The sequence below is a fragment of the Mus pahari genome, chromosome 13 (assembly GCF_900095145.1).
Source record: "Mus pahari chromosome 13, PAHARI_EIJ_v1.1, whole genome shotgun sequence".
Classification (NCBI taxonomy): Eukaryota; Metazoa; Chordata; class Mammalia; order Rodentia; family Muridae; genus Mus; species Mus pahari.
This window is the reverse complement of record NC_034602.1, coordinates 63,365,248-63,393,114: the sequence shown is the minus strand read 5'-3', so window position 1 is coordinate 63,393,114 and position 27,867 is coordinate 63,365,248. Positions and strand designations below refer to the sequence as shown.

The 27,867-nt window shown below is 44.5% G+C and overlaps 1 protein-coding gene across 7 annotated transcripts in view; it reads left to right on the top strand.

Annotated features, from left to right (window-relative positions):
• The window catches only part of Fryl (FRY like transcription coactivator), a 227,381-nt gene that overhangs the window by 184,099 nt on the left and 15,415 nt on the right, over positions 1-27,867 (top strand). For 3 of the 7 annotated variants that reach the window (XM_029545525.1, XM_029545524.1, XM_029545521.1), the window contains 15 exons: positions 735-856; positions 1,943-2,133; positions 3,460-3,554; positions 5,268-5,869; positions 6,201-6,298; positions 10,995-11,165; positions 12,602-12,742; positions 14,931-15,128; positions 15,703-15,864; positions 15,975-16,049; positions 16,347-16,523; positions 19,742-19,750; positions 20,096-20,299; positions 22,940-23,104; positions 26,736-26,983. In XM_029545525.1, coding sequence (XP_029401385.1) covers positions 735-856; positions 1,943-2,133; positions 3,460-3,554; positions 5,268-5,869; positions 6,201-6,298; positions 10,995-11,165; positions 12,602-12,742; positions 14,931-15,128; positions 15,703-15,864; positions 15,975-16,049; positions 16,347-16,523; positions 19,742-19,750; positions 20,096-20,299; positions 22,940-23,104; positions 26,736-26,983 — 2,658 coding nt within the window. The remainder of the gene's footprint in view (positions 1-734; positions 857-1,942; positions 2,134-3,459; positions 3,555-5,267; positions 5,870-6,200; positions 6,299-10,994; positions 11,166-12,601; positions 12,743-14,930; positions 15,129-15,702; positions 15,865-15,974; positions 16,050-16,346; positions 16,524-19,741; positions 19,751-20,095; positions 20,300-22,939; positions 23,105-26,735; positions 26,984-27,867) is intronic. The other 4 variants (XM_029545522.1, XM_029545523.1, XM_029545520.1 and 1 more) reach the window with 2 other exon arrangements.

Genomic DNA, 27,867 nt, shown 5'->3' with positions numbered 1-27,867 from the left:
GCCAAATTCAACCCTGTTTTCTCAAAGTCCTGATGGGTAATGCCCAGAAAAGTGATTTCTGCATAGTGCTAGAGAGCCTGGAAAAATTCACCCTGCAGAGCCTTGAAAACCAGGTCCATGGATATAAATTACATTAAAAAAAAAAAAAAAGTGTTGGCTGGAGAGTTGGCGCTGCAGTTAACACACTCTTTGTGGCCAAGGATACAGGGTTTGCTCTCAGCATCCACACAGTGGCTCACAGCCCTCTGCTAACTCCAGTCCCTGGGGATTGACTTCCTCTTCCAACCTCAGTGGGCCACAGGGATAGCATGTCTTGCATGTATACACTTGCCTGTGTGTGTGCCCCTCTGATATCTACCCAGAAATTAGGAGCTTAGTTTCTGTGGGAGACCAAGTCATGAAATTATGAAATATAATTAGGGACTAGGAAAAATGACACTGAAGGGAACTACACAGGAATCCTGAATTTTAGATTTCCCTTTTCTATGAGCAATCCTCTCATTGTCGGGCTAGTCTGTCACCTTCTTTGGCCATCTTTGAGCTCCAGTCCTGTCTTCCAACACTTGCTGTGGGCCCTTCCTTGTTCATAAGCTTAAGTAATAGGAGTAGGCTGTGGCCCGTGATCCGACGCGTTCAGCCACCGTCCCTCCCGTGTGTCAAGGTGAAGTAGCAGCAGCTAAGGGCAAGCTTATGCCAACTCCAGACAAATGAATGCCGCTGTCCCCTGTTTTCAGAAAACGAGGGCCCCTCTGGAACCATGAGGATGTTTCTTCCAAGAACCCCAGCATCAAGAGTGCGGATCAGCTCACCACGTTCCTGAAGCACGTGGTTTCTGTCTTCAAGCAGTCAAATGCAGGTACCGTCTTTGAACAATACACCAAGCAACATTTGATCTCCATACAATGTCGGTATGGCTGGATTTTCAATGATGCCCAGCTAGAAGATTGGGTACTAATATTCTCCTGTGTACACATTTTAAGAAAGATTTTCTTGTTTAGTATGTGAATAGTGACAGATGTATTGGTAAAGAAAAACTACTAGTTAAAAATAAGATTTCAGTCAGGCATGGTGGCGCACGCCTTTAATCCCAGCACTAGGCAGGCGGATTTCTGAGTATATAGAGAAACCCTGTCTCGAAAGAATAAATAAATAATAAGATTTCTACCCATGATATAGTCACATGGCTGACTGTAAAATTGTATAATACAATTTAGAGTTATGAAAAATAACTTTAAAGCAGTGGTTTTCAGGCTTTCTGATGCTGCAACCCTTTAATATAGTTCCTCATGTTTAGTGACCTCAACCATAAAATTATTTGCATTGCTACTTCACAACTGTAGTTTTGCTCCTATTGTGACTCGTAATATAAATACCCGATATGCAAGATATCTAATATGTGACCCCCAAAGTGGTCATGACTCACAGGTTGAGAATTGCTACCTCAAAGGGAAATATACCGAAATGATACATTTTAAAATCCTTTCTACGTAAGTAAAGTTTCCTGCAATTTAAAATTTACCACATTCTGACAGTCTTCGTGAAAGCAGCATTGCAGGCAGACATGGCGCTCGCCTGCTAGGGATAAGCCCTGCTTCTCCTTACCTTTGGCAGTGCCTAGAGTCATTTTTGTCCTCATTGTAGGGTTGGCAAAGTAACTAGGATCTTACGACATATTATTCAATTCCTAGGACATCCCTCTTTATGGTAAACTACCTGTCCCCAACTGTCAGCATGGCCGAGGGTGAGACATGAGACATCCTGGTCCCCAGGATCCCTTCCCTGGAGATCCGAACAAAGATCTCTCTCCAGGGCAGACACAGTGCAATCACTGTACATAATTAAACTGTGCTCTGCAGTTGTGGTAAAATGATTAGCGTCTGGCTACAAGTCCCCGAGTTGTACACAAGCACCCGTGGTCTCTCTCTCCCCCGTGTCTTCTCAGAAGGAATACACTTGGAACGTCATCTCAGCGAGGTGGCCCTGCAGACGGCCCTCTCGTGTTCTTCTCGACACTATGCTGGGCGATCCTTCCAGATTTTCAGGGCCCTGAAGCAGCCCCTGTCAGCAGACACGCTCTCTGATGTCCTCTCCCGGCTCGTGGAGACGGTAGGGGACCCCGGGGAGGACGCACAGGTAAGGTGCTTACACCCTCCTTTTGGGCAGTTATCAGCTGCTCCTAGGAGTGAAAGGTTCACCCCTGCAGCCAGACCCACACACCAGGTAGTTAATTGCCGATGCCAGTCAGCTGCAGGAAGCAGAGTGAAGGCTCCTACTGGCTCGTTAAGAGCCTATTTAGATCCTAATTTATGCCCGTTAGAGAAAGCTTTTTCAACACATACGTCTGCAGCCTACCTCGATCTCACTCCAGAGTCAGAGGTAGGAGTGCTGGAATGTTACATTTCCATGGGAAGGGAAGCAGGGTTTCGCAGCCTACAGCAGAACTCGACTTGGTCCGGTCCAGTGGGTTGCTTGGTTTTAGACACTGGATCTTCGGTGACAAACAAGACAAGGCCTTGGCTTTCTGGAAATTGTGGGAAGAAGGGTTTAATCTACTAACAACGTCCCACACAGTCTTACTTAATAGTAAATGCCATGAAGTACCCAGGGTATTGATTTTAAGAGCCATGGAGAAGGGAGATACACACACACACACACACAATTATCCAAGTGATGCTCTTTAAGGAGAGCTTGAAGTGAACCAGGTCCTGTGAGTGTCTGGATTGGGAACATCTCCGAGAGAAAAACAGGAGTCAGAAGCACAGAGGCCCTGTGGCCGGGACAGTAAGTCTTTGAGGAACTAGCAAACACTGAGAGGCAGGGGCCATACATTGCCAGTTCAGAAGGAGGAAGCCCTTATAGACTCTGTGTCTCACTAGTGGAAGCCACTCCAAGGTTTTGAGAAGAGAAAAGGAAATATATGTGATACGATTGGCTTTATTTTTTTTTAGGAGGGGGGTGGCCTCTCAGAGCTGTCTAGGTGACCTTCTTTCAAGGGTTAAGGGGACAGGTAGAGTCAGAGAGGTCCAACAGGAGGCTATTGAAAGAGTCCAGGCTGAAGCGGTAGGTTCCATTCAAAGAGACTGACTGCAGGAGGTGTGGGGAGGGAAGTCAGGTTTAGGTTTAGGGTACATTTTAAAATGATATTTTCAAGACTTGATGACAGATTCCGTGTACATATAGAGATAGTACCAAAGATAGTGCCCAAGACTTGCGGCCTGAGCAATTTGTGTCAATTACGATGCTGTCAAAATCAGCCCACGCCATTAGCCCGAGGAGCGCTCACCAATCAGCAAAGTCCAGTTGCTCAGGAGGTTAATTATTATGTAACACAAACGTGAGGTTGGGTCTATTTTTAGTCCTCCCCAGGAAGTCCATTGCCATTTAAAAAACTTCAAAAAAAAAAAAAAAAAAAAAACCAAACCAGAACCTAATTAATGACAATCTGTTCTTTGCCCCCAGGGATTTGTGATTGAGCTGCTTCTCACCTTGGAATCTGCAATTGATACCTTGGCTGAAACCATGAAGCACTATGACCTGCTGTCTGCCCTCTCCCAGTAAGAACGTACAACCAGGCAACCCTGAATGCTAGGCTCACACACAACCCCCCCCCCAATCCCCCAGCATCTAAACATGTGACTATGGGCATGTCTAACGTCTGTAGTGTGGGTAACATCCCAAGAGTTCAGATGGTGCAGATGGAGGCCCAGCCTGCAGCACCAGGGAAGCCCTGGGTTTGATCCCTACCATGGAATAAACGTAGTGCAGTGGCTCCTGGCCGTGATTCCATCACTTGGAGGTTGGGGAGAGGTGGGTTAGAAATGGAAGGTCAGCCTCCACTGCATAGTGTGCTCAGGGCCAGCCTGGCCCTGTTGGAAAGAAAAGACAGGGGAGGGAGAAGTGAGATGGGCTGAAGGGATGGCTCAGCATCAACTCAGATGGGAACTGAATTCAGACTCCCATACCACAGCCACCCACACCCTGACACCCTCTTCTGCCATTCGAAGACATCCACAGATACATGTGCATGCATATATATATATATATATATATATATATATATATATATCATGGAAATTCAAAGACATCCACAGATACATGTGTGGATTACATATATATATAATGGGAAATGCTTACCTGTAAGAACCACCCTCGGGGAGGACTTTGCAGAAAGTTCTAGAGCTGATCTTGCCAGTGCTCTCTCTTCTAGTGCCTAGTTGGAGACCTTTTTACTGTCTAAGGAGGATCCACCAGCAAGCCCCTTTGCTGTCACTCACAGCAGGGTGCAGTTACTCCCTGGCTGGTCCCTCAGGACACCTGCCTTTACCACAGTGCCATTTTCCCCAGAGCCCCTCACTTCCCACATGCACTGCCTTGTGAATCTCAAGTAGCTGATCCCTGAAGTCCCTGTCAAAAGTCACCTCCTCCCCCCAAGCATTTCCGACTTCCCTTGCTAATTAATTTATCTTTGGGATTCCTAGTTTTCCTTTATATTTTACTGATAGCAATTAAAAGGGCACTTACTTTCCTTCATAGGTTTCATTTACTGTCCCTATCTTTTTGTGCACTTTCGGGACACATGTAAAAGTAATTACTTTTAATCAGTTGGACATGCAGAAGAAGTCAAAAACCTTTATGCTTGGGTCCCATGGGAAGAATGTGGGACTGGGAGCAGGAGAGATGTGAGCATTGTCTAGTCAGACAGCCATGATCCAGACAGGGTCTGCTTTAGAGGTAACTTGTCTCTCTATCCAGGGCTGAGCTACTACTCCAGTAGTTAAAACCTCTTCTGAGCTCACAAAACAGAGCCCTGGCAGAAGAAATCCTGTTGCATTTTTTGGTTTTTATGTTGGGGCAAAACTGATAAAAAAAAAGTTACTTTTTCAGATTTTAAGAATAAATTTAATGTAGCAAAAGTGACTTCTCTTCTGTCATTCCTTTCTTTCTTTTGTTCTACCTATCATCAATCTCTCTACCTACCTATCCATCCTTACCTTTTCTTTTTTTAAAAAAGAACTTTCCTATTCACAAAGAATGCCTTAAAATCCGATAGCACGGGTATTTATTTTTTTTAAGATTTATTTATTTTATGTGAGTACACTGTAGCTGTCTTCAGACACACCAGAAGAGGGCATCGGATCCCTTTACAGATGGTTGCGAGCCACCATGTGATTGCTGGGAATTGAACTCAGGACCTCTGGAAGAGCAGTCAGTGCTCGTAAGCCATCTCCCTAGCCCCCTCCATCTCTTTCCTCTCTTCCGTTTTTTAGATCCTCATACCACGATCCTGTAATGGGAAACAAGTATGCAGCTAACAGAAAAAGCACTGGTCAGCTCAACCTAAGCCCCATTGACAGCAGCGGCCATTTGGGATGCAACGGTGACACAAGAAGTAACTCTTTGAGGTTAAGTCTAGTTGGTGACCGCAGAGGTGACCGGCGGCGGAGTAACACACTGGACATAACGGATGGACGGATAAACCACGGAGGTAGCTTGGCGAGGACTCGAAGCCTTTCCTCGCTGAGAGAGAAAGGAGTGTACGACACGCAGCCCCCAACGGAGCCGAGCAACCTGATGGCCACCATCTTTTGGATAGCAACGTCTCTGTTGGAATCCGACTACGAATACGAGTACCTCCTGGCGCTCAGGCTTCTGAGCAAACTGCTCACCCACTTGCCTCTGGATAAGTCCGAGAGTCGGGAGAAGATCGAGAGCGTACAGAGCAAGTTGAAATGGAGTAACTTCCCCGGCCTTCAGCAGCTCTTCCTTAAGGGCTTTACCTCAGTGTCTACCCAAGAGATGACCGTGCACCTCCTCAGTCAGCTCATTTCCGTCTCCAAACACTCGCTGGTGGATCCGTCCCAGTTGTCAGGTGGTGCTACTGGAGTCTGTTAAATATCCTTCCCTTTTAAGGGTGTAGAGTGGGGGTACGGAGATTGAACCTAGTTTCCTGCCAATGCTAAGCAGACACACAGCCATCGAGCTCCATCCTCGGCCTAGAAATTGCTAATTTCTGAAGAATAATAATAATAAATAACAGCAACAACTTTTCATGTTAGATGCATTATCTGGCTAAAACTTATAGGATCAGGTACTGCATAAAACTGAAAATGGTTTCTGTAGACCATTTAAACCTGCCTTTAGCTTTCCAAATATTGTGCAATAAAGTTGGTTCTTGTTTGCTTTTATTTCCCCCACTGTAGGCTTTCCTCTTAACATCCTCTGCTTACTGCCTCACCTAATCCAGCATTTTGACAACCCAACGCAGTTTTGCAAAGAGACAGCTAGCCGGATAGCAAAGGTAAGCAAACGCGACGGTGAAAGGCCGGGCCGCTGTGGGCGCTGCCCTGCCTTTTCTCTCTCACTGTTACTTTCCGAACTTTGCCTCTAATGTTTATTCTGCCCATCACAGGGTGCTGCAGCAAAGCCAGTGAATAAAAATATCAAATTCCAGTGACCCTCTTGAGTCTTGAGTCTTTTTCTGCTCCTTTTCCTACTTTTCTTCTCTACTGCTCTGTCTGTCTGTCTTTCTTTCATTTATTTACTGGCAAAGCCGGACCAGGCCCCGGGCTACCATCCTCTCGGGCCATGGAGCCAGCAGAAGCCAGCCAACAGAGAGTCCGGTGAGGCTCCAGGCAGTGGGGACAGAGCCTCTAGGGGCACAGACAGCAGAGATCTCTCTAGAGGAGGGCGCCTGTCTAGACTTAGACTGAAGATCAAACAGGAACCACCAAAGTGAAATGCCTGAGTGAGAGGCTACGAGGGGACTAAGAACTGAAGTTTCTGGGCAGAGGAAATTGCATGTGCAGAGAGCTGGGGATGCTCATCTGTTAAGAGCCCTTGCTGCTCTTGCAGAAAACCTGAGCTCAGTTCCCAGCCCCCATACACGTATAGCATGCCCACACGCACACAAATTAAATAGAAGTATTAAAGGAGAAAACGACCTATACAGAGTCCCCCAAAAGACAAGCCATAGTATATCTTGAGTTTCTTAAAATCCTTTCTACTTTTTTCTTTTTAATGCTTTCTTTTGTCTTTTCTCTCCGACCCCTTATTTTTCCTTCCCGCCGCACAGTTCCGAAAGCAGTAGTATAGCTATTTTTATATCATCTGTTAAGGTGTTGGAAATGTATGCCTCCTAATGTCATAAAATATGATTTTGACATTTTATGCTATTAATAATTTCCTGTCTGAACAGCTTTTTAAAGATAAGATTCCTAATTATACATGTCTGAATCTTGTGTGCGTCAGCCGTTGTCCCTTGGAGGGAGAAATTTTCAAACTTCAAACATACAATTACAAATAAAAGGTAGCTCTACGTTTTAAAATAATACACGGCCCGCAGTAAACGACGTGACTCAATCCAGGAGGATTAAGTAAAGGACAGCACAGCTGTAAACTAGAACCCCAGGAGGGAAAGCCGGAAAGTTCCCACAGTAAACTGCCTTTTCTTGAAGAGCTTTTTACAGAAACAGTTTTCTTACAATTGGTGATTTAGTTCATGAGCAGCACAGGAAAGGGAAGAAGCCAGCAGGTACAGCCCAGTGAAGGGAATGTCCTGTTGTCAGGCAGGACGCCATTGAGTGCAAAGCCATAGAGAGCGCTAAGCAGCAACAAAACACACTGGTAGTAAGGGAGAACCTTAGCATCACCCTGCCAGATAATACAGAGGACGAGAAAATACGGAGAGCTGGTCAGGGTGGCACGAGCCTGTTCAGGAAGGATCACCTCAAGCGAAGGGCATCCCAGTGTCCCCAGAGGGTTGTAGGACAGCCAAGGGGTGTAGTGAGACCCCACCTTTAAAAGCAAATCAGAAAAGATAAGAGGTGTATTAATAAAGTATGGCATTGAGTCCCTTCCTACTTGAATTTCTAAATGTATTACAATCTGTTAACTATGAAGAGATTCTTAAATAGCCAATTGTAGATGGCTTAGCTTGTCATGGTTAACAGAACCATATCCTAATGTCTTGAACATGGTAAACCAGGCAGGGTGGCTCACGTCTGTGACCTCAGTGCTCTAGAGACTGAGAAGGAATTTTGTCTTGAGTTTGAGGCCAGCTGGATTATGTGGTAAGTTCTAAGCCATCCTTGGCTACAGAATGAGAAAAAAGAAAAAAAAAAAAAATCCAAAATCCTGAGCTGGCAGGGATGGTTCAGTGGGAAAAGGCACTTGCCTCCCACCTGTGCAACCCAAGTTCCATCCCCATGTGGTGGGTAGAAGGAGAGAACCAATTCCTGCAAGGTGTCCTTTGACCTCCACACACACCTGCATAGTAAATAAAGAAATGGAATGAAATCGAAAGAGAAGTGTATATGGTAGTAGAAAAAGGCCGCACAAGGATTCTTATTCTTGATTTCTCTAATAAGTTCAATAGAACATTAAGAATTTGATGGAAAACTGATGGTTTGAAATGAAATGATATTTTGGAAAATATCTGCCTAAAATAAACCAACTTCATATGTAGCATTTTCACTGATAAGGGTTTAAGATGATATAAAAAATTTTTTTAAAAATGGCTTTCGCTTTAATATTCCAATTATGCATCGTTAGGACAATGCAAACAAGGTCTCTCTCCATCCCCGGCTGAGAAGCTAGAAAGAAGACACGAAGGGAAACTATATGTTGGCTTAATTGGAGTTTTTAAGGGAACAAAAAACTCAAATAGGAAAACAGAAGCATCTAAGAGATGCAGTGGGAGTGTGTTCCCTAACCAACCCATTGAATGCTGGAGTCGCTGAGAGGCGCGGCCTGGCCTGAAGGATGTCACAGCCCCTGAGGATAGAGCTGCTGGTGTCCTGACCTTATCAGGACACAGAAAGTCCCCTGTGATTTTTTTTTTTCTTCTTCTTCTTCTAAGAATCCAAATCAGGCTTTCTGTGATTGCTAAATTGTTTTGAAGTGTGCTTTCTCCTGCAGCGCAGCACCGGATGACTCCCCTCCGTGTGTGCTTTTAGAAACCTGCGGGCTGTGGGTTAAATTGATTTCCTCAATTTATTCTCTCACTTGGAACTGTTGAGAGTAATTTTCTGCTATTATGTGCTTCCTCATTATGCAAATATCCCTGGATCTCTGTTTGTGCCCACCGAGAGCTCGGCATCTCGCTCGGGCCAGGCAACACTCTTTCATTATGGCAGGAGCCTTGCCAAAAAGTTTGTTACAGAACGTTTTTTTTTTTATCATTGGATTGTATTTTAACCTGGTGCTTCTAAATGTCAAAATCTATTCTTAAGACATTTTCTTTTTTATATTGCACAGGAATCCCCTCCCTTTTCAAAGATAAGTGTTTAAAAATTATTGTTGAGGAAAAAAAAGTACCCTTTTATAAGAACTTAGTATAGCCAGAGGTGAAGGCACACACCTGTAATCCCAGTAAGCCCAGGGTGGCCTGGGCTATATAGTAAGGCTCAAAAGCAAACAAAAATCTCCAAAGAATGTTTTATTATTCAAGAAAATTTTCTAGCCAGGATATAAATAGTCATTGTGAAATTATAAGATTATATGACTTTTAAATCGTTCGTTAGGTTAGTCTACGTTGAAATAGAAATGAGAAACCAAGTCTCCCCCGCCCCAAATCTTCTCATGGTTGGATTTATAGATAATGGTTGAGATAGCCGCTTTCAGTGAATTTATAAAATGATTTTCAGGGTACTGCGTTGGTATTTTCTGCAGTTGTATATGCATGCCTTTATATCTCCTGCCCGCGCATGGATAATGGCGGAGAGATGGACTCGAGGCCCTTCAGGTCTATCAGTTGTCCTCTGAACTATTAGATTATTTAAATAAATAGTTAAATATATGTATATTTCAGAGGCAACATTTCTCTTAACTAAATGCTGTAGGTAGTTGTGGATACGGATACAATGCATTAGGAGTAAATGGAAGAACACGCTTGAAAAATGAAAAGGAGAAAACTGAAATTGGCAGTATGACAATATAGTGATACATACACGTGTACATGTATGCATATATACATACATATATGTATGTACGTGCATATATATAGACATGTAGCACATACATATATTCATACACATACACACTATATAATACTAGGCTTGTAAAACAGCGAAGGCCCTTTTCCAGTTCTAGTTTGTTATAGCATCTCCAGAGAAGGCTAAAAGACATCTTTACCAGTCACCCAGGGAATAAAGGAACTAAGAATATGAATTTAATCAGTAAAATCCCCCCCCCAAAGGCTGATCCCTACTCCATAGCTGTGTCAAGCTGCCCCTGGGAAGGTCGGCTTCCGCAAGGATTGACCAAGGAACTCACTTACATAATTTCCCGACGAGCAGTCAGGTGGCCGGTGTGCAGGATGCTACCACTGGAAATACCACAGCTCCAGTGTGGTCCTGTGACTGTCACACAGGTTGGGGCTGTCAGCAGTAACTAGTCCATGAGGTGCCCGACACAGCAGCCCTGAAGCAGCCTGAGAATCTCAGGTAGAACCTGCCTGCTTTTAGGCTCTTGGGCACCAGAGCGCTTTGGGATTCGACAAGACAGACAGGGTCAAGAGTAGGCCTTATGTACCTGTAGACGGCCGTTCACCAGAGACAGCGTTATAGACTGTAAACGCCATCCAGTGTAAAACCCAGACAAGTGCTAGTACATCAGTCCTCTTTCTGGTCTTCCGTCGAGGTGGCTCTCACCCTTCCTAATGCTGCAGCCCTTTAGTACAGTTCCTCATGTTGTGGTGAACCCCCCCAACCGTGAAGTTACTTTCATCGCTACTTCACAACTGCAGTTTAGTTACTGTTATGAATCATAATGTACGTATTTCTGGAGATAAGGGCTGAGAACCACTGTTTTGTTGCCGTTCTCTTAGCAGTGCCTTGGTCTTTCCCTTTACCATTTTAAATTTTCTGGCTTTTTAAAAAAAACTGAAAGGCCCTGGAACTTTAATGTGCATCTCAAATTATGTCTTTAAATGAATGCACCTAGCCTAAAGCAGGTTTAAGTTGTGGGCAACCGGAATAAGCACGCGTGTTTTCCAGGTCTGTGCGGAGGAGAAGTGCCCGACGCTGGTGAACCTGGCTCACATGATGAGCTTGTACAGCACACATACCTACTCCAGAGACTGTTCCAACTGGATCAACGTGGTGTGCCGGTACCTGCACGACTCTTTCTCAGAGGCGACCTTCAGTCTTGTGACTTACCTGGCAGAGGTGAATTTAGGCGGTTTTGGACCTCTGGGTGGTGACATTGTCAAGTGGCTGTCGAGAGAGGCAGCGCTGTGGTGCTAACCTGTCTAAGGGCTTGCACTCGATTAGAGAGAGCATCCGAGAGGACAGAGCAGGGAGAGATACAAATGCTTTTCAAGTGCAAAAGAGGCTTTTTTTTTTTATTGGATGGTTATTTTCCCCAGTTCCAGTATCTAGAATCATTGCCTTCGTTGACATGGAAGTAAATGTCTTAGTTAGGAATTCTACTGCTGTAATAAAACACCTTGGCCAAAAGCAACTTAGAGGTTTATTTTAGCTTACAATTCCATACCACAGTCCATAATCGAGGAAGTCAGGGCAGGAGCTCAAACAGGGCAGGAACCTGGAGCAGGAGCTGATGCAGAGGCCACAGAGGGGTGCTGTGTGCTCAGCGTGCCTTCTTATAGACCCCAGGACCATCTACCCAAGGCTATTGTCTCTCTCTCTCTCTCTCTCTCTCTCTCTCTCTCTCTCTCTCTCTCTCTCTCTCACACACACACACACACACACACACACAATGGGATGGCCCACATCAATCTCTAACTTAAAAAAAAATAAAATTGTCCCACAGGCTTTCCTACAGACCAGTCTGGTGTAGGCATTTTCTCTACTTCTGTTCTCTCTTCCCTAATTACTCTAGCCTGTGTCACGTTGACATTACAAACTAGCCAGCACAGTAACTAATGGAAATCTTTATTACGGGAATTATAGGAACATTTGTGGGTGGTGTTTATCCTGGAGTATAGGCACAATTTTTATTTCTTCAAAATTTATAAATACTTGGAACCTGGCCTCAGACTTCAATCATAACTGTCAAAGAACTGGGGCTGGAGGATTGGGAGGGCAGCCTGGGCTACACGGTGGGTTCAAGGGATGGAGGGAGGGAGGGAGGGAGGGAGGGAGGGAGGAAGGAAGGAAGGAAAAAAGGAAGGAAGGAAGGAAAACTCAAGAGAAAATAAAATCTTTTGGGAGGTTTGTTTGTTTGGTTGTTTGGTTGGTTGGTTGGTTTGTAACTGAAAGGTATATTTCTTTCAGATGGTCAGAAATGTGTGAACTGGCCATCAAGGCAGTCATTCAGTTTTGTGCAAGGTCATTTAGCTGCTACATGGCTCTGTGGATTCTCCTGTTGTTCTCTGGTGACTGCAGTGTAGCTGTTCTTTCTTTAACCTAAAATAAGTAATATCTATTTATATATTTATTATTGAAAACCGTTACTGACATGAGAACCAGTTACCCTTTCTGACAGAGGAAAAGTAATGTAGGTGCCTGATCATGTTTCCTGATCCCTGATCATTTGAGCAAACTGACAGGTTAAATCTATTATGTCTCTCAGCACTGTAAGTCTGCTGCCAAGTTTTTGTTCAACCCGATTAAAGTCTACATTTCAATGTTGTTCTCAGCTGTTAGAAAAGGGACTGTCCAGCCTGCAGCAGTCATTGCTACAGATCATCTACAGTCTGTTGAGTCACATTGACTTGTCTGCAGCCCCGGTCAAGCAGTTTAACCTGGAGATCATAAAGATCATTGGCAAATACGTACAGGTGAGTGACCACGTGGTTCACGTGCAACATTGCTTAGCGAGAAATACTTTATGAGCGTAAGAACTCTGAAGCATCTTAGATACACAAGGGTGGGGAACACCAATGATGTTCCTGGGGTAGTTTCTACACAGAAAACAGGTGCTATGCAAGTGGCACGGAAGCACCATCTGGATGGTGGCGTTGGTGCGGGGCTTTGGTTAGATTTAGGTCACATTTCTGCAGCAGCTATAGAGGGTGTGCATATACAAACAGCAGCAGATGCCATCTCTGAGAATTAAGGCTGGGACTTACGTCATTCTTTGTATGACTGTGTTAGTGAGATGCTATATATTAGATAAAAACAAACCTTTAGAAACAGAAGGGTGCTTTGAAAGTCCATACTTTAAAGTTGGCGCTTGTATGTCAGGAAGTGCCAGATATTCAGAAAGCAGAAAACGAAACTTTGTTTAAATGTGAACAGTGATGAAGTAAGGCGCTTTTGTATAAATAGCAAGAGAAGGACTAAAGAGACAGACGGCTCAGCAATTAAGACTGTGTCCTGCTCTAGCAGCAGACCCAAGCCAACCCTAGGCAGCTCAAAATTGCTGTCTGTCCAGATCCAGAGGATCTAGTTCCGCAGCCTGGACTCTTGAGCATCTGCAAGCATGCACACACACACACACACACACATGCACACACGCACACATACACACACATACACACATACGTATACACACACGCACACATACACACATACGTCCACACACACACACACAAACACACCCCACACAATTAAAATATATTAGTAATTAAGTATCCAAAGAACAGATTCTGAGAACCTTCACAGATGACTGTTTTGCATTTATACCCCACCAACATATGCAGTCACTGCAGTAGAATTTTAAAAGGGAAATACTGAGCTCAACAGTTTTGTAGCCTAGCCCCAATCGGAAATTAATCAAATCGTATGAAAATGTTTCTGAATCCTTTGGGATGTGGCTCCATGGCCAAGGTGTTTTTAAAAAGCTTTTCCCATATAATCTTTATATATATATGTATATGTGTGTGTATATATATATATATATATATATATATATATATATATATATATATATATATATATAATGAATATGAGGGGCTGGAGAAATAGCTCACTGTTTATGAGCCCTGGCTGCTCTTCCTGAAGACCCAGGTTGGAGTCTCAGCATCCACGTAGTAGCTCAGGACCATCCGTGGCTCCAGTTCTAGGGGATCTGATGCCCTCTTCTTGCCTCCTCAGGCAGGGCACGCATGAGTTGTAGAGCCATACATGTGGTCAAAAATTACCCATATACATTAAAATAAAAAGAGAAAAATCATTAAGAATTCTTTGCTAGATAATGATTCTTCGGCACATACACTTCTGTCATTTCTGTTACTCCTAAATTATGTTGGAGGAATATATAAAACTAAGAAAGGCTTCCTCTGAGGGTCAGCAGTGCCTGAGAGTGGTCATCCCATGTTGGGGCCCAGGTAATTAAGAAACAAAGTCCTGGGGCTAAGAGGTGGCTAACCAGTTAAGAGCACATGTTGCTTGTTCTTAGGACCCCAGTTTGATTCCCAGTACCCATATGGCAGCTCACTGCCGTCTATAACTCCAGTTCCGGAGGACCTAACACCCTCTTTTGGCTTCTGTGGACGCTCCACAAATGCGATGTAGAGACATGTGCAGGCGAAGCCTCCATACACATGAGATAAAATAATAAAAACGTTTTCTAAAAGTCAGAATGTGTTTTAGTATTTAATAATACATCTAAAATGTATATATTTTAAAACATTTTATCATCTATTTAGTATTCAACCTTGAAGCGAAAACTTCACCTTGAAAGTCCAAATGTATTTGATTCCTTGTCTTTAACAGCCAGGTCTCTGCATAAGACTGTCCCAATTAATGATTTATAAAGTACTCCCTGAGAAGAAAACAAGGTCTTCCAATGGGGGGCATCATTCGGTCTATCACATGTGTTAATCTAACCCTACCGGTAATGACTGAGATTTTCCTGTGTTTTATAACTCAGAAGACCTTCTGTTAAAAGATCTGGAAGGAAAAATGAATAATTTTATAGCCATCTCAATGCAATGCTGTTCTCACAGTCTGTGGCATACGCTGGGGTTTTTGTTCCTCTCCATGCACACTTGTAATGCTCAAGTCGATTCTTTCCGAATCCAGAGCCCATACTGGAAGGAAGCCCTCAACATCCTGAAGCTGGTGGTGTCCCGCTCTGCAAGTCTCGTCGTCCCCAATGACATCCCCAAGGCCTACGGAGTGGACGTAGGCTCTCCCGAAATCTCCTTCGCTAAAATTTTCAATAACGTCTCGAAGGAGCTGCCCGGCAAGACCTTAGATTTTCACTTTGACATCTCCGAGGTAAGAGGCCCCACCGTCGAGACAGTTCTGTTAGGAGCTCTCGTCGCCTCGATTCTTCTCTCAGGCCCAAGTCAGCAGAACTTGTGCTTGGCACCAGGCACCGTAATGGGTACTGTGAAGCTGGTTAGGAAAGGGAGGTGAGAGCGTTTCCATTGTTCTGAGGAAGCAGGCAGGTGTGTACTCCTAGAGATGTGTTTCAGAAAGGAGGTACCATCTAGCTGAGTGTTATAAGTTTCCCTAGGGAAGCAGATATTACATTTTGGGGTGCCTTCGTTAGGGTCTCTGTTGCTGTCATAAAATACGATGGCCAACATCAACTTGGGGTGGAAAGGGTTGATTTTATCTTACAATCCAGTCCATCATCCAGGGAAGGCGGCACCAGAACCCGGAGGCAGGAGCTGATGTAGAGGCCATGGAGGAACAGTTACTGACTTGCCCCGCCCTCGTGGCTTGCTCAACCAGCTCTCCTGGTTATTTGTAGAAAAACATCATGAAAGATAACGTTAACATTTAACATCTGAAAGTTCCTCTGGTGTGGAGGCTTGAGGCAAGGCCGGCATTTGTTTCTGTGCAGACGCCCATCATTGGGAACAAGTATGGAGGCCAACACAGTGCCGCGGGAAGAAACGGGAAGGCAAAGGTGATCGCAGTCACCAGAAGCACGTCCTCCACCTCCTCTGGCTCCACATCCAACGCCCTGGTTCCCGTCAGCTGGAAAAGGCCCCAGTTATCACAGGTACGCAGCAAGCGTCGGCATGGGGCAGAAGGATCGAGTTGTGATCATGCAAGCACCCTAGAACCATCTTACTTTGCTCAGTACTAACCCTGGAATTTCCTTCCTGTCAGCGGAGAACGAGAGAGAAGCTGATGAGCGTGCTTTCCCTCTGTGGCCCCGAATCTGGCCTCCCCAAGAATCCCTCCGTGAGTACTGAGGGACATGCAGGCAAAGGGCGCCAATACCCTGTGTCTTGGTGCTTGCCTTTTCTGAGTGCTGGTATTAACCAGAAATAAAAAGGAGACGGCCCTGCCTGTTGCCAAAGTTGGCAGCAGTGCTGGTCAGGTGGTGAACTAGTGAGGCACGGAGACTAAATGGAAATCCCGCGTGGGTTGAAGGGTGAGGCTGACAGAGTTCTGGAGCGGCTGGTGTCTCGGATGCAGGCTGACAAAGACGGTGGGCAAACCGTTTTGTTTTGTCTTTTTCTTTTGGGTGGGCACCAGGTTGTGTTTTCTTCAAATGAGGATTTGGAAGTCGGGGACCAACAGACCAGCTTGATCTCCGCCACCGAGGACATAATTCAAGAGGAAGAAGTTGTCGTCGAAGACAACAGCAGTGAGCAGCAATTTGGCGTCTTCAAGGACTTCGACTTCTTGGATGTCGAGTTGGAGGATGCAGAGGTAAGAGCGTGGGCTTCCCCGGTATGTCTAGATGGTCACGGCTGAGCCAGCCTCTGACCATGCCATCTTCCCTTGTGGAGAGTAGTGTAAAATCAAGAAAGGTAAACTAAATACCATTGCCACGATTAGTCAGTAGCAGAAGGAACCTAAGTAAAAGAGGAGTCCATTCTATTTACAAAGGAAAAAAAAAAAAAAAACAACCAAATTCATTATAGTCATTTTAGTATATTCATAGATTTAATTAAATGTTTATTTAGCATGAGCTAAACAAATTAATAGTAAATATATATATTAAAATTGATCAAATGTAATTTCCTTGATTTTGTTTTGAGACAAAGTCTCCTCACCCCTGGCCTGAACCTCGTGCCACAGCCTCCCAAGCATGGATGGCGACTGTAAGCCACCATGCCCACCTTAAGCATAGCTGTGTTTGTCACTAAAGGGACTGTATGACAGCTTCACCTTTCTAGAACTCTGCCTCTGGCAGGCGCCTGAGGGCCTCTCACTGGCAGTCCCGAGCACTTTTTCTTCTGACACCCAAAGGACTTCCGCTTATAAACTGATTCTGTCTGGCCATGTCCATGTAGGCCAGTGCTTCTCAACCTATGGGTCATGACCCCTTTGGCAAACCTCTGTCTCCCAAATTTTTACATTAACAGTCTATATAACAGTAGCAAAATTACAGTTACGAAGTAGCAACAAGAATAATCTTACGGTTGGGGGGTCACTGCAGCGTGAGGAACTGTATTAAAGGATTGCAGCGTTAGGAGGGCTGAGAACCGCTGGCCTACCACCTGACTAAGGGTTTTCTTTGTGGAAATCCCAAGTGCAGAGACCAGGTTTGTCAGCCCGCTAATCCCCGAGGCAGGGCTTTGCATTCCACGGGACCCTGGGAGGCCATCTCCTCCTGCTTTCCCAGCCCCAGCTCCTTCATTCCAGGCCAGCCTGGTCTCAAGCGGAAGCCCAGTGACTGGCACTGTTCTGTGGATGTGGCCACATAGCAATGTTTTGGGGCAAGTAAGGATTAGTTCCAGGGGTGCTCTCCGCAGAGGAGAGAAGCCCTTAGCCCATCAGAGCTCACCCACTGACCCAGGTTGAAGCACCTGCTGGTTTTAGAAGCAATCACCATGGTGACAAGAGAGATGTTGTCTTAGACTATTGGGCTCCCAATTCTGTAGCTCAGGTCAGTTCCACCAAATAGTAGTCCCTTAGACCCAATTAGATGATAACAGAACTAAAATAGGGACGCCCTAAAATTGTGACAAATATATATTAATAAATATTAAGAAAAGTACTTAACATCACATATTCTGGGCCACGATTGCATGTTTCTTTGTCTGAAGAGCCACCTCAGGTAGCTCCTGTACGCCCCTCAGCCCTCATAGGGGACTGCTCTCTTTGGCCACTGTGTCCTATAGTCAGCTGTTAGCAGGAGACAGTCCAGGGAGGTGTCCCCTCCCTTTGCTTCAGCCTGCCCTGCAGCCTCAGAGATATGAACCCGGAACCTAGGAACCTCACACATGCCAGTAGACTTAAGCCACCTTTACAAGGAAAGTTTTAAAGCCAATGTTTTCTTACCCTATATATATTTCCCATTCTCCTCCTTACATTTTTATCTTCTAAAAGGGTACGTTTTAAATGCCTTTTAAAAGTGTGTTCACATCCGTCCTTTGGAAAACCATACTGGAGGAAGCGTAGGGCCGCTTGTCACATCCAGGAGGGAATAGGATGGCTTGAGACCCGGTACCCCAACCTACATCTGTGAGCCGCTTCTAAATCCTTCTGCAGTGACTTATTTTTTTCTTGTTCAGAATTCAGATTTTTAAAGGCTCTTGACATTTTTCTAATGGTTAAGGTTATTATTTTTTTGTTTGCCTTTTTCCTGTAAAGAGCTCTGGGGATTGTGTCTGGATTCACACAGCCCTCTGAAATGTCAGCAGGAAAGGCTCCCAACCTTCAGTAGCTCCTTAGAACACTGACGTATCTGCAGTCCTGCCTTTACCTCACGTCACAGGGATCTCAGGGGTGCGGGGGAGAACTGACCTGAACCCCAGAATTAAGCCAAGGAAACAGACTTTCTACATACAGTCATGGTTAATAATAGTAACAACAACAACAGTAGGAAATACTCGGATTGGATGGCTAAACCAAACAAATGAAATTCCTAAAAGATTCCCTAGCTTTGAAAGCCTGCAGTATTCATTCATTTATTCACTCACTCACTCACTCACTCACTCATTCATTCATTCATTCACCAAACACACCATAAGGCCAAGTGCCATTAATGTACAATGCAACAAGGTCATATTTACAATGTAAGTTAAAGAAAGGTACTTTTTAAGCCTTAACCTTGCAGAACCCTAGAGCGTCTAAAACACCGTGAGAAACAGCCAGGCTGAATCCAAGGGGACAGGGGACAGGGCTGAAGTGCCCCTGAACAGTTTGGATTTCACCTGTCAGAACTGCACAACTGTCTTCCATCTACAATTCCATTTGAAAAAGAATTAATTCTTCTGTTTAGGGGGGAAATTATATTTTTGAAACCTTTATTTCCGATAATCCCTTCCATGTAAAGGATATAAATTAATCATTTTTTGTCAGCTTAGTATAGTTTGTCACACCAGGGCTTCAGACAGTTAAGACTTATGTTCTTCAGAATTATGGCTCAACACAAACATAGCATAAATCCTAACCAGAGTGGAGCTGAACTGTATCATCTCTCTCGTGGCCTCTTTTGAAGTTGGCATCGGTAGTGTTTTAATAGCTTTGATCTTGATTTTAAATCCTATTGATAAATGACCACTGCTTTTCACTGCAGCTGTCTTGCAGACAAAGTAACCATAACCCCGTATCATTGTCAGTTGAATGTGGGTACTTTGAGTCAGTTATTACATTGTACCAAGTGTTAGCCGTGTAAAAGTTGAAGATTTTTGTGAATTCCGTGTTGCCAAAGTGTACCACAGAAGCGTTGGTCTACGTGTCTGTCTCCAGCTCTTCCCTGGTTCAAATCACATGTTAGCTTCCCGCAAAAAAAAAAAAAAAAAAAAAAAAAAAAAAAAAAAAAAAAAAAAAAAAAAAAAAAGAAAAATAAATCCTGAGCTCGCATCCGACTCTGGGTTTGAGAAATCACAGAGTTCTTCTCCCAAAAAGCGTAGCATATATTTGAATGTGCGTCTTCGTTCTTTCTAACTCTGTGTGTTTTCCTTTTTGCTAACCAGGAGCTGCAGGTAAGTTGTAGCCGTTTGTCCTCTGTGTGGTCTTATCCGTGCCTGTGTATTAGAGTAGAAATGACTTAGAGTGTAGATCTAATTGGTCCCTCAGCAGTGCAAGACGAATTATCAAGAAAATAACTTAGTTAAAATAACCAAATGATTTTTTTAATCTCTATAAATATGAACATTTGATGACGGGTTAAACGTTGAAAGAAACGGACGGGCTGATTGAATCTCTCCTTTTGATAATGCATTCAGTAATTTTTTTTTCACCTTGGTATATGTTCCCGGGTGTCTTAATCTCTGCAGCACTGATAAGCATGTGGCTGACTTCTTAGAAACCGTGTCTTGCTTTTCTAGGGGGAGAGCATGGACAATTTCAACTGGGGAGTCCGCCGGCGCTCACTGGACAGCATTGACAAAGGAGACACTCCATCCCTTCAGGAGTACCCATGTTCCAGCAGCACCCCGAGCCTGACCCTGACGAACCAGGAGGATACGGACGAGTCCTCAGAGGAAGAAGCCGCCCTCACAGCAAGCCAGATCCTGTCACGCACCCAGATGGTATTAATCTCACCTCTCCACAAAGTAGAGGGGTTTCAATTAGAAAAAAAAAAAAAAAGCCCCCCCATGCCTCCTGATGGCCACTTCAAGTGTGAAAAATGCACAAACCAAAACAGTGTTCTGGTGCTTATGACAAAAACCAGATTCATGAAGTTGACCTGTGTGTCTAGCAGAGTAGAGCCAACTAGATCCTTGGAGCCCTTTCAGGGGCTCCTCTCAAATGACACATATTTATGGTATCAGCTAGGGTCCTTGCACCTCTTGGTACACAGCTGCTTCTCTTTCAAGGTGTGCAGGTCACACTTTGAATGTAGTGCATAAGCTTGAGCACATCATTGGTCCTCTTCAAGATTAAGTTAGGAGACTGGAAAGATGGCTTAGCAGCTAAGAGCATTTTGTCCTCTTTTAAAGGGACCTGGGCTCAGTTCCTCGCACCCATATCCAGCAGCAGCTCATAAGCCACTGTAACTCCAGCTTCACAGGACCTCATACCCTCTTCTGCAGTCACATGCACACACCTACATACAGCCACACACATATACATATAACATGCCTACACACAGCTGTACATGTATACATACACTTTCTTTTAAAAATGTACATTGGTGTTTTGCCTGCATGTCTGTCTGTATGAGGGTATCAGATCCCCTGGAACAGGAGTTACAAACAGTTGTGAGCTGCCATGTAGGTGCTGGGAACTGAACCCAGGTCCTCTGAAAGAACAGCCAGTGCTCCTAACCACTGAGCCATCTCTCCAGCCCCAACATATAACTTTTAAATAGTAGAGATAACCTCTGTGTTAGGGAATGAAAGTTATGTGAAGTTCTGGCTCCCATCCCAAGGGTTGTGTGGACAAGTTAATGAGTGTACAAGGCTCAGATTAGTGAGATGAACAAGGCCCATCTACCAATCCAGGAAAGTGGGTTATGCAGAAGCCTGACTTCGCAGGTCGAGGAAGGTTGGGATGTGGAGACAGCATCATGGAGAATGGCACCCTGTCGTGTACAGTTCAGAAGCATCGCTAGTGTCGGCGAGGGTTACCCAACTCTCCTTACAGCCTGTCTCCCTTTAGCAGAGACCTGCTCGCTCTACAGCATCTGAGGGTCAAGCCCTTGCAGCAGCAGTATAGCACGCAGCGGGCTTTAAGCAAGACATCAAGCTGTCTCTGGTCAGCTTCCTGTCTCCTCTGCTATTTGAACATCTCATGATTAACATAAATGTTTCCAGTGCCACACCCCTCCACTTTGTGTGTGAAGTGACTGCTGAACAGTCACCACCACACCGGGGTCCCCAAGATGTTTTACTGATCTCCGTAATTCTCAGCTGTCTATGCAAGGCAAGCAGGCTTAACGCCGATCTGGAGAGTAACTGGCATGTCTCAGCGCACACAGCCAGTGAGGAGACTGAAAACAGGCTCTGTCTAGTGCCCATGTTCCTCAACATGGCTAAAAAAAAAGTTGTCCAATGGGACTCATTTAGAGGGATGGTGAATTTCCTGGCCATGGAGATCAACCATATGCTACAAGGCGAGACTGGCCTTGGCCTTGGCCTTGGCCCTCTCTCTTTCTTTCTCTCTCTCTCTCTCTCTCTCTCTCTCTCTCTCTCTCTCTCTCTCTCTCTCTCTCTCTCTCTCATCATGGCTCAGATTATACAAATTGTGATTATAATCTCAGGGGTTGGCTTTACCTACTTTATAACTCTGGGAAGTTATGTTACCATTCAAAGTAGACCATCACAGTAGTGCCTTGCTGTAGGTAAGCCGCCCAACACACAGCAAGTGCCTGACAACGGCTAGCTCTCATGAAACCCAGGGGCAGAAATGACTACTTACGGACCAGGGCAGGGTCAGTCTCAGTGGTGCTAATTTAGGGGGAAAAAAAAATCATCGAAAATTGCTTTGTTGGCATAGAAAAAGTTAGCATTTGCCTCTGTGTGTTCTAAATCAAAAGCTGGTATTTCCTAGGTTGAATACTAACCAAGAGAAAACTATCTTGTCAACTTTGTCATTAGCTCTGCTAGGAACAGCTTTACAGTTTCTCTTTGCCTTTTCATCTTATTGAAACTATGCAGTTGATTTTTGCTTGCATTACTGAGGGTGCCCTCCTGCCTGCCTGCCTGCCTGCCTGCCTGCCCTGAGTTCCCTTGGTCAGAAACCCTCAGACCTGGCTGAGATGGAGCTCAGCAGCAGAGAACGCACCTGGCGTGCACAGGGTCCTTGGTTCAATACCGGCTCATACAGAACACTAGAGGCAGAAGATATCAACAATGTAAGGAACCTTGGCTACAGAGAGTTAGAGTTGGTGCCTAGGCTACGTGAGAATCTACCACCTACCCCAGGGGGAAAAGAGCAAACACATGAAAAAGACGCACATTTTGGCTCAAGGCTCATATCATTCTAGTTAGCTCCCAGTTCTTTCCCTTTGTTTAGTTATCAACATCTAACCTCTGTGGTTGCATGCTCTGTGGTGCTGAGGGGATTAACCACCTCCGTTCACAACCCGTTCTGATACATACTAACTAGATGAGGGAAGGTCAAACTAGAAAACCCCAGGTGGTCTTTTCAACTAAACCCAGAACGCTATTGCTTGCGGTTGTTGATACTAATGAAGGAATCTTTACCCCCCACCCCACCCCCCCCAGCTGAACAGTGACTGTGTGGCGGAGGACATGATGCCCGAGCACCAGGACCTGCTGCAGTCTCAGGATTCGGCTAGCAGCAACACGACAGAAGACGTACTGCAGATCAGAGACGAGACCCCCAGTTTGGAGGCCTGTCTAGATAATGCTAGCAGCCAGCTGCCTGAGGTGGGGAGACATGGGGCTGGTGCATGGCCAATCTAGGTTCCCTTCAGCGACCCTTCCACCCCCTCGCTTCTCTCCCCAAAGAGTTTTCAGCTGAAATGCTGCTAATGGTTTGATTTGTCTTCAGTATTTCTAACCTGTTGGGTTGTTTTTAAACAAAAGAGTCAGACCCCGTTGGGTTGTTTGTATATGTGTTTGGTTTTTTTTTTTTTTTTTCTTTAAGATTGATGTGTTGGAAACAGCCTACAGGTTAAAAATAATATCAAGTGTGTCAATGAGCATTTTGCGTTGCAGAGCGTGACCTGGCGACTACGCCAGCGCTTCTCTGGGAACAGCAGGCATCGCCTGGGGTGCTGCAACTCTGTGAAGGACTGCTTCTGTGTGTCCCTCCCCTTCCCTTTTGCTTTGTATGGGTGTTCTGTGATTGGTGCTATGACTGGGTTAGGACCTCAGGCTAGCTGTGTTAGCAGACGGTTCAATGAACCTTCCAAAAGACTTTGGAACCACTAGTATTATGGTTTTTGGAAAGGCCTGTGAGAAGAAAGGCCAGATTCCAAGCTAATGCCTGACCAAAAATAAGTAAGTATTAGTTGTCTTAGCCTTTCTTATTTTAAAAGATAATTATAGATACTTTTTAGAATGTAATTATTGCTGTAAACATGTGAAACATGCTTTTCTCAGTCAGTAACAGAAACCGGTACTTTTTTTTTTTTTTTGTCTTAATGAAATTAATGTAGTTACTAGACCCTAACTGAAATGCTTACTGGATTGTATTGCTTTTGTAAGGCAAAGACTCATGCTCTTACTACTAGGTTGAGAACTGAATGTGTCTGCACCCTCTTTAATCGTGAGCAGATATGTCTTGAAATAGACACATTTTGGCTCCCTGATCCTCCCTGTCTTTGAAATTCTAATAGGATAATGATGCAGGCAGCTCAGTGGAGTGTTCATTGCTATTTCATCAGGGATGATGGGATTTACTGTCTACATTAAGGAAGAATGAAAAGGCATTTGAAATACAGACACACACACACACACACACACACACACACACACATATATATATATTCAGTATAGGAACTCAGTAATATGTTGAAGGATTTGTGGAAATTCAGAGAGTAATACACTGGTTGTCTTTGGTGGTGACAGAGATAAAGAACAGGTTTCAAGGTATTTGTACCTTCCAGGTAGAGGGGTAGCGCACAGAAACATGGCGCGTAAACTAACATGGTGCGCTCAGCTGATTGCAGGGAATTCAGTGTCCCAGGGAATAAAATGGGCAGAAGACGAGGGAAACGAGAATTGAAGAGGGTCAGACGTATGCGGTCGGGCACCACTCTCAAGGCAGACTTCGTCAGAGAGCAGGAGTTCCTGCAGATGCTGCTTTCGAGAGATGGCTCTGCTGATAAGCACTGAAATACCGCCCGAGAAAAATCAGCTTAAGAAGAGGAACGGCTTCTTTTGGATCACAGTTGGGCACTTTCGGTCCCTGAAAGATTGCCTGTGATCGCGCTCATGGCAGAAGTAAATACCAAGCAACTCTGTTGACATGTCCTTGAATACAACAGCTAGGGCAAGGAGGACAGAGAAGTCCCACAGCCTCTTCAAGGGCACACCCCCAGTGACATAGACCCCCACACACACCAGGCCCACCACATTACAGTAGCACCATGATGGGAAGCAAGCTCTGCATGGACCCTTAGGAAATATTCCAGTCCCGAAGCATAGTAACACCTTAGGTCAAGATAAGTGGCACGTCATAATCCTAAATGGAGATGCTGGCAGGCATTCATTCATTCACTCACTCACTCATTTCTTCTTCTTTTAGGCAGGAGCCTACTCTGCAGCCCTGGTAGTTCTTGAGTTCATGACATTCCTCATGCTTCAGCCTCTCAAAGGCTGGCACGACAGGTGTGAGCCCCCACATTCCCTAGCTCAGCCAGCGCTAGTGAGCCCCTATCTTGTCCTAGACACTGTTCTAGGCTCTGGGCCTACACAACAGGCAGTTTAGTGGCATGGAGCTTAATCCTAACAGAACTAACAGAGAATAAGCAAGTAAACACAGATTTTAAAGATGTGAAGAAAGTGGTCATTGTATTAAATCTCCAGAAATTTAACAGTGATAAAGATTTAAGTGACGAGAAAGGCAGCCTATGAAGCGAGGCCTCAGGCTAACCTGTGAACCTATGCAAGGCATTTGTCTGCTTCTTGACTGTTTTGTTTCTCCAGTTGGGTTTTGATTTAGGTTTTATGTGATGGAGTCTGTGTTACCTAGATCTGGAACTCAACAGTAATCCTCCTTCCTCGACCCCCCAAATGCTAGAATTACAGTCATGAGCCTAGCTTTATCCCACAGTATGTAACGGTCTAATGGACTTCCTGCCTTTGTTCCATAAAGTCCTTAGGGCATCATTTCTACCAAAGAAAGAGCTCTTCAGCTTGTCAGTCCTCTTTCCTTTTTAATAAAGGGTTCGCTCTCACTGTACACTGAAGGATGAGAATGAAAGTCATTGTAGAACAGTGTCATTTCATTAGGAGTAACAACACTGCATCTGTTAGGGGGAATGGTATAATTTGTTTTTCCCTGTGTCTCTAATTGTCCTCCCATAAAGAAACATAAGAAAGCACTGAGATATTAAAATCAAAATTAGCTTTAAAGTAATTTCTGCAAGCATTTAGTTATTTTTTTAAAAAGATTGATTTTATATATATCAAATATATATATATATATATATATATATATATATATACACTCCATCTTCATGTACATCTGAATCAGAAGTCAGATTCCATTGCAGATGGTTGTGAGCCACCATGTGGTTGCTGGGAATTGAACTCAGGACCTCTGGAAGAGCAGCCAGTGCTCTTAACTGCTGAGCCATCTCTCCAGCCCCCTATCTAGTTAATTTTTATAGGTGAAATGGCTTACAAATTACAGGAACAAATTTACACCTGTTTATCTGAAGATTTCCCTTAATGTTGGGAAGGTAAGGAGGCGTCTCAATTCCTGTTCAGCTGCTTTGAAGAGACGCCATGACCAAGGCAACTTATAAAGTCAAGCATTTAATTGGGAACTTGATTAAAGTTCAGAGCATTATCACCATGTTGCGGAGCAGAGCAGCAGGCAGGATGGCTCTTGAGCAGTAGCTAAGAGCTTCCATCTTACCAGAGAGAGAGAGAGAGAGAGAGAGAGAGAGAGAGAGAGAGAGAGAGAGAGAGAGANAGAGAGAGAGAGAGAGAGAGAGAGAGAGAGAGAGAGAGAGAGAGAGAGAGAGAGAGAAACTCTCGAACTCTGGAGTTGGAATGGCCTGTTGAAACAACAGGCCAGATATGAACCCAAAAGTAAAAAGTGTTGGGTGGTTTTATGTAGCCATTGGCTGTATACTGTAATTTTTAAAATTCTAGCACTGTTTGCCTCATGTGTTAGACCTTGAGTTCTTCCATACCAGCCAAAAACAAATGGGAAAAAGGAAATCAGCAGGACCATTGTAAGAGACAATTGCATATATTCACAATTCAGAAACTGTACAGACTAGACAGTGGAGACTTGGATGCTGGCAGTTGTCCTTTATTGCATTGATTAAAAATTCTTTTGCTGTTGTTGAAGTCTGCTAAAGCTGCGATTACTTCACAGGATACAAGTTCAGTATTAAAGGAGGAACATGTTACAGCCTTTGAAGATGAAGGGTCATACATGATTCAAGACCAGCAGGACCCGCTAGTATGTCGAGGGATTCTTGATTTAGAAGAAACTGACATGCCAGAGCCTCTGGCCCCCGAGAGCTACCCCGAGTCCGTCTGTGAAGAGGACGTCACCTTGGCTTTGAAAGAGTTGGATGAACGGTGCGAGGAGGAAGAGGCTGACTTCTCAGGGTTGTCCAGGTGAGTGTAGTCACATATATAGTAACAAGTCTCTGCTTATCTCCACCCCTTTCTAACACGCCCCTCCCCCCACTCCAGTTTATGCATTCTGATGTATTGGTAGTCTATAATATCACTGTCTTCATTCTTAAAGATAAGGCAAGCTGTAGTGGTTTGTTTCTGTTAGCATCCATATAAAATAAAAAACGCCATGTTATAAACACACCACGTGCCTGTTTAGGCAGAATACCAAACGGCCAGGTGTTAAAATCGATAGCAGAACGAGTTTCTGGGCTCCCGTGATGATCTGTCAGAGGTCAGATGTTTGGTTAGATTGCTGTAGGAAGCCTGAGAGATCACTTCTTGTTACTGGAAGATGGCATGTTGATTCCTTCAGATGTTTACATTCTACACATTCAAAATGTAAAATCAGAATGTGAAGAATAATCAGACAAAACTTTTCTTCGATTGTGGATTAAGTTGAGTGATTATTACATAAGTTCTTAAAGGGAATCCTGGTGGTTCCTAGCAGTTTTGCACACAAAACAGTTCTACAATCTGAGTTATGATACTGTCTAATATGTCCTATTTTTTCAACAGCATGGCTGCCTAAAACCACACGCAATGACACCACTAGTGGATACACTGGTGTGATAGGGAACATTTCACAAGGCCCTGCCCCTAGATAAAGAGCTACAGGCAATCAGTGGTTGATCAGAGAGAGACAGACAGACAGAGTGAGGGGAGAAAGGAGCACTGTGTCCCAGATGAGCCCCTATGGGATTTAAGATCACAAATGGTCAGCCCTAAATAACACATACAGATTATGAGCAGCATAATGGAGCCTCAGCACTGTGTGTGTGTGTTTAATGCAGAGGGCATGGAGCCAAGAGGGGATGCAGGGG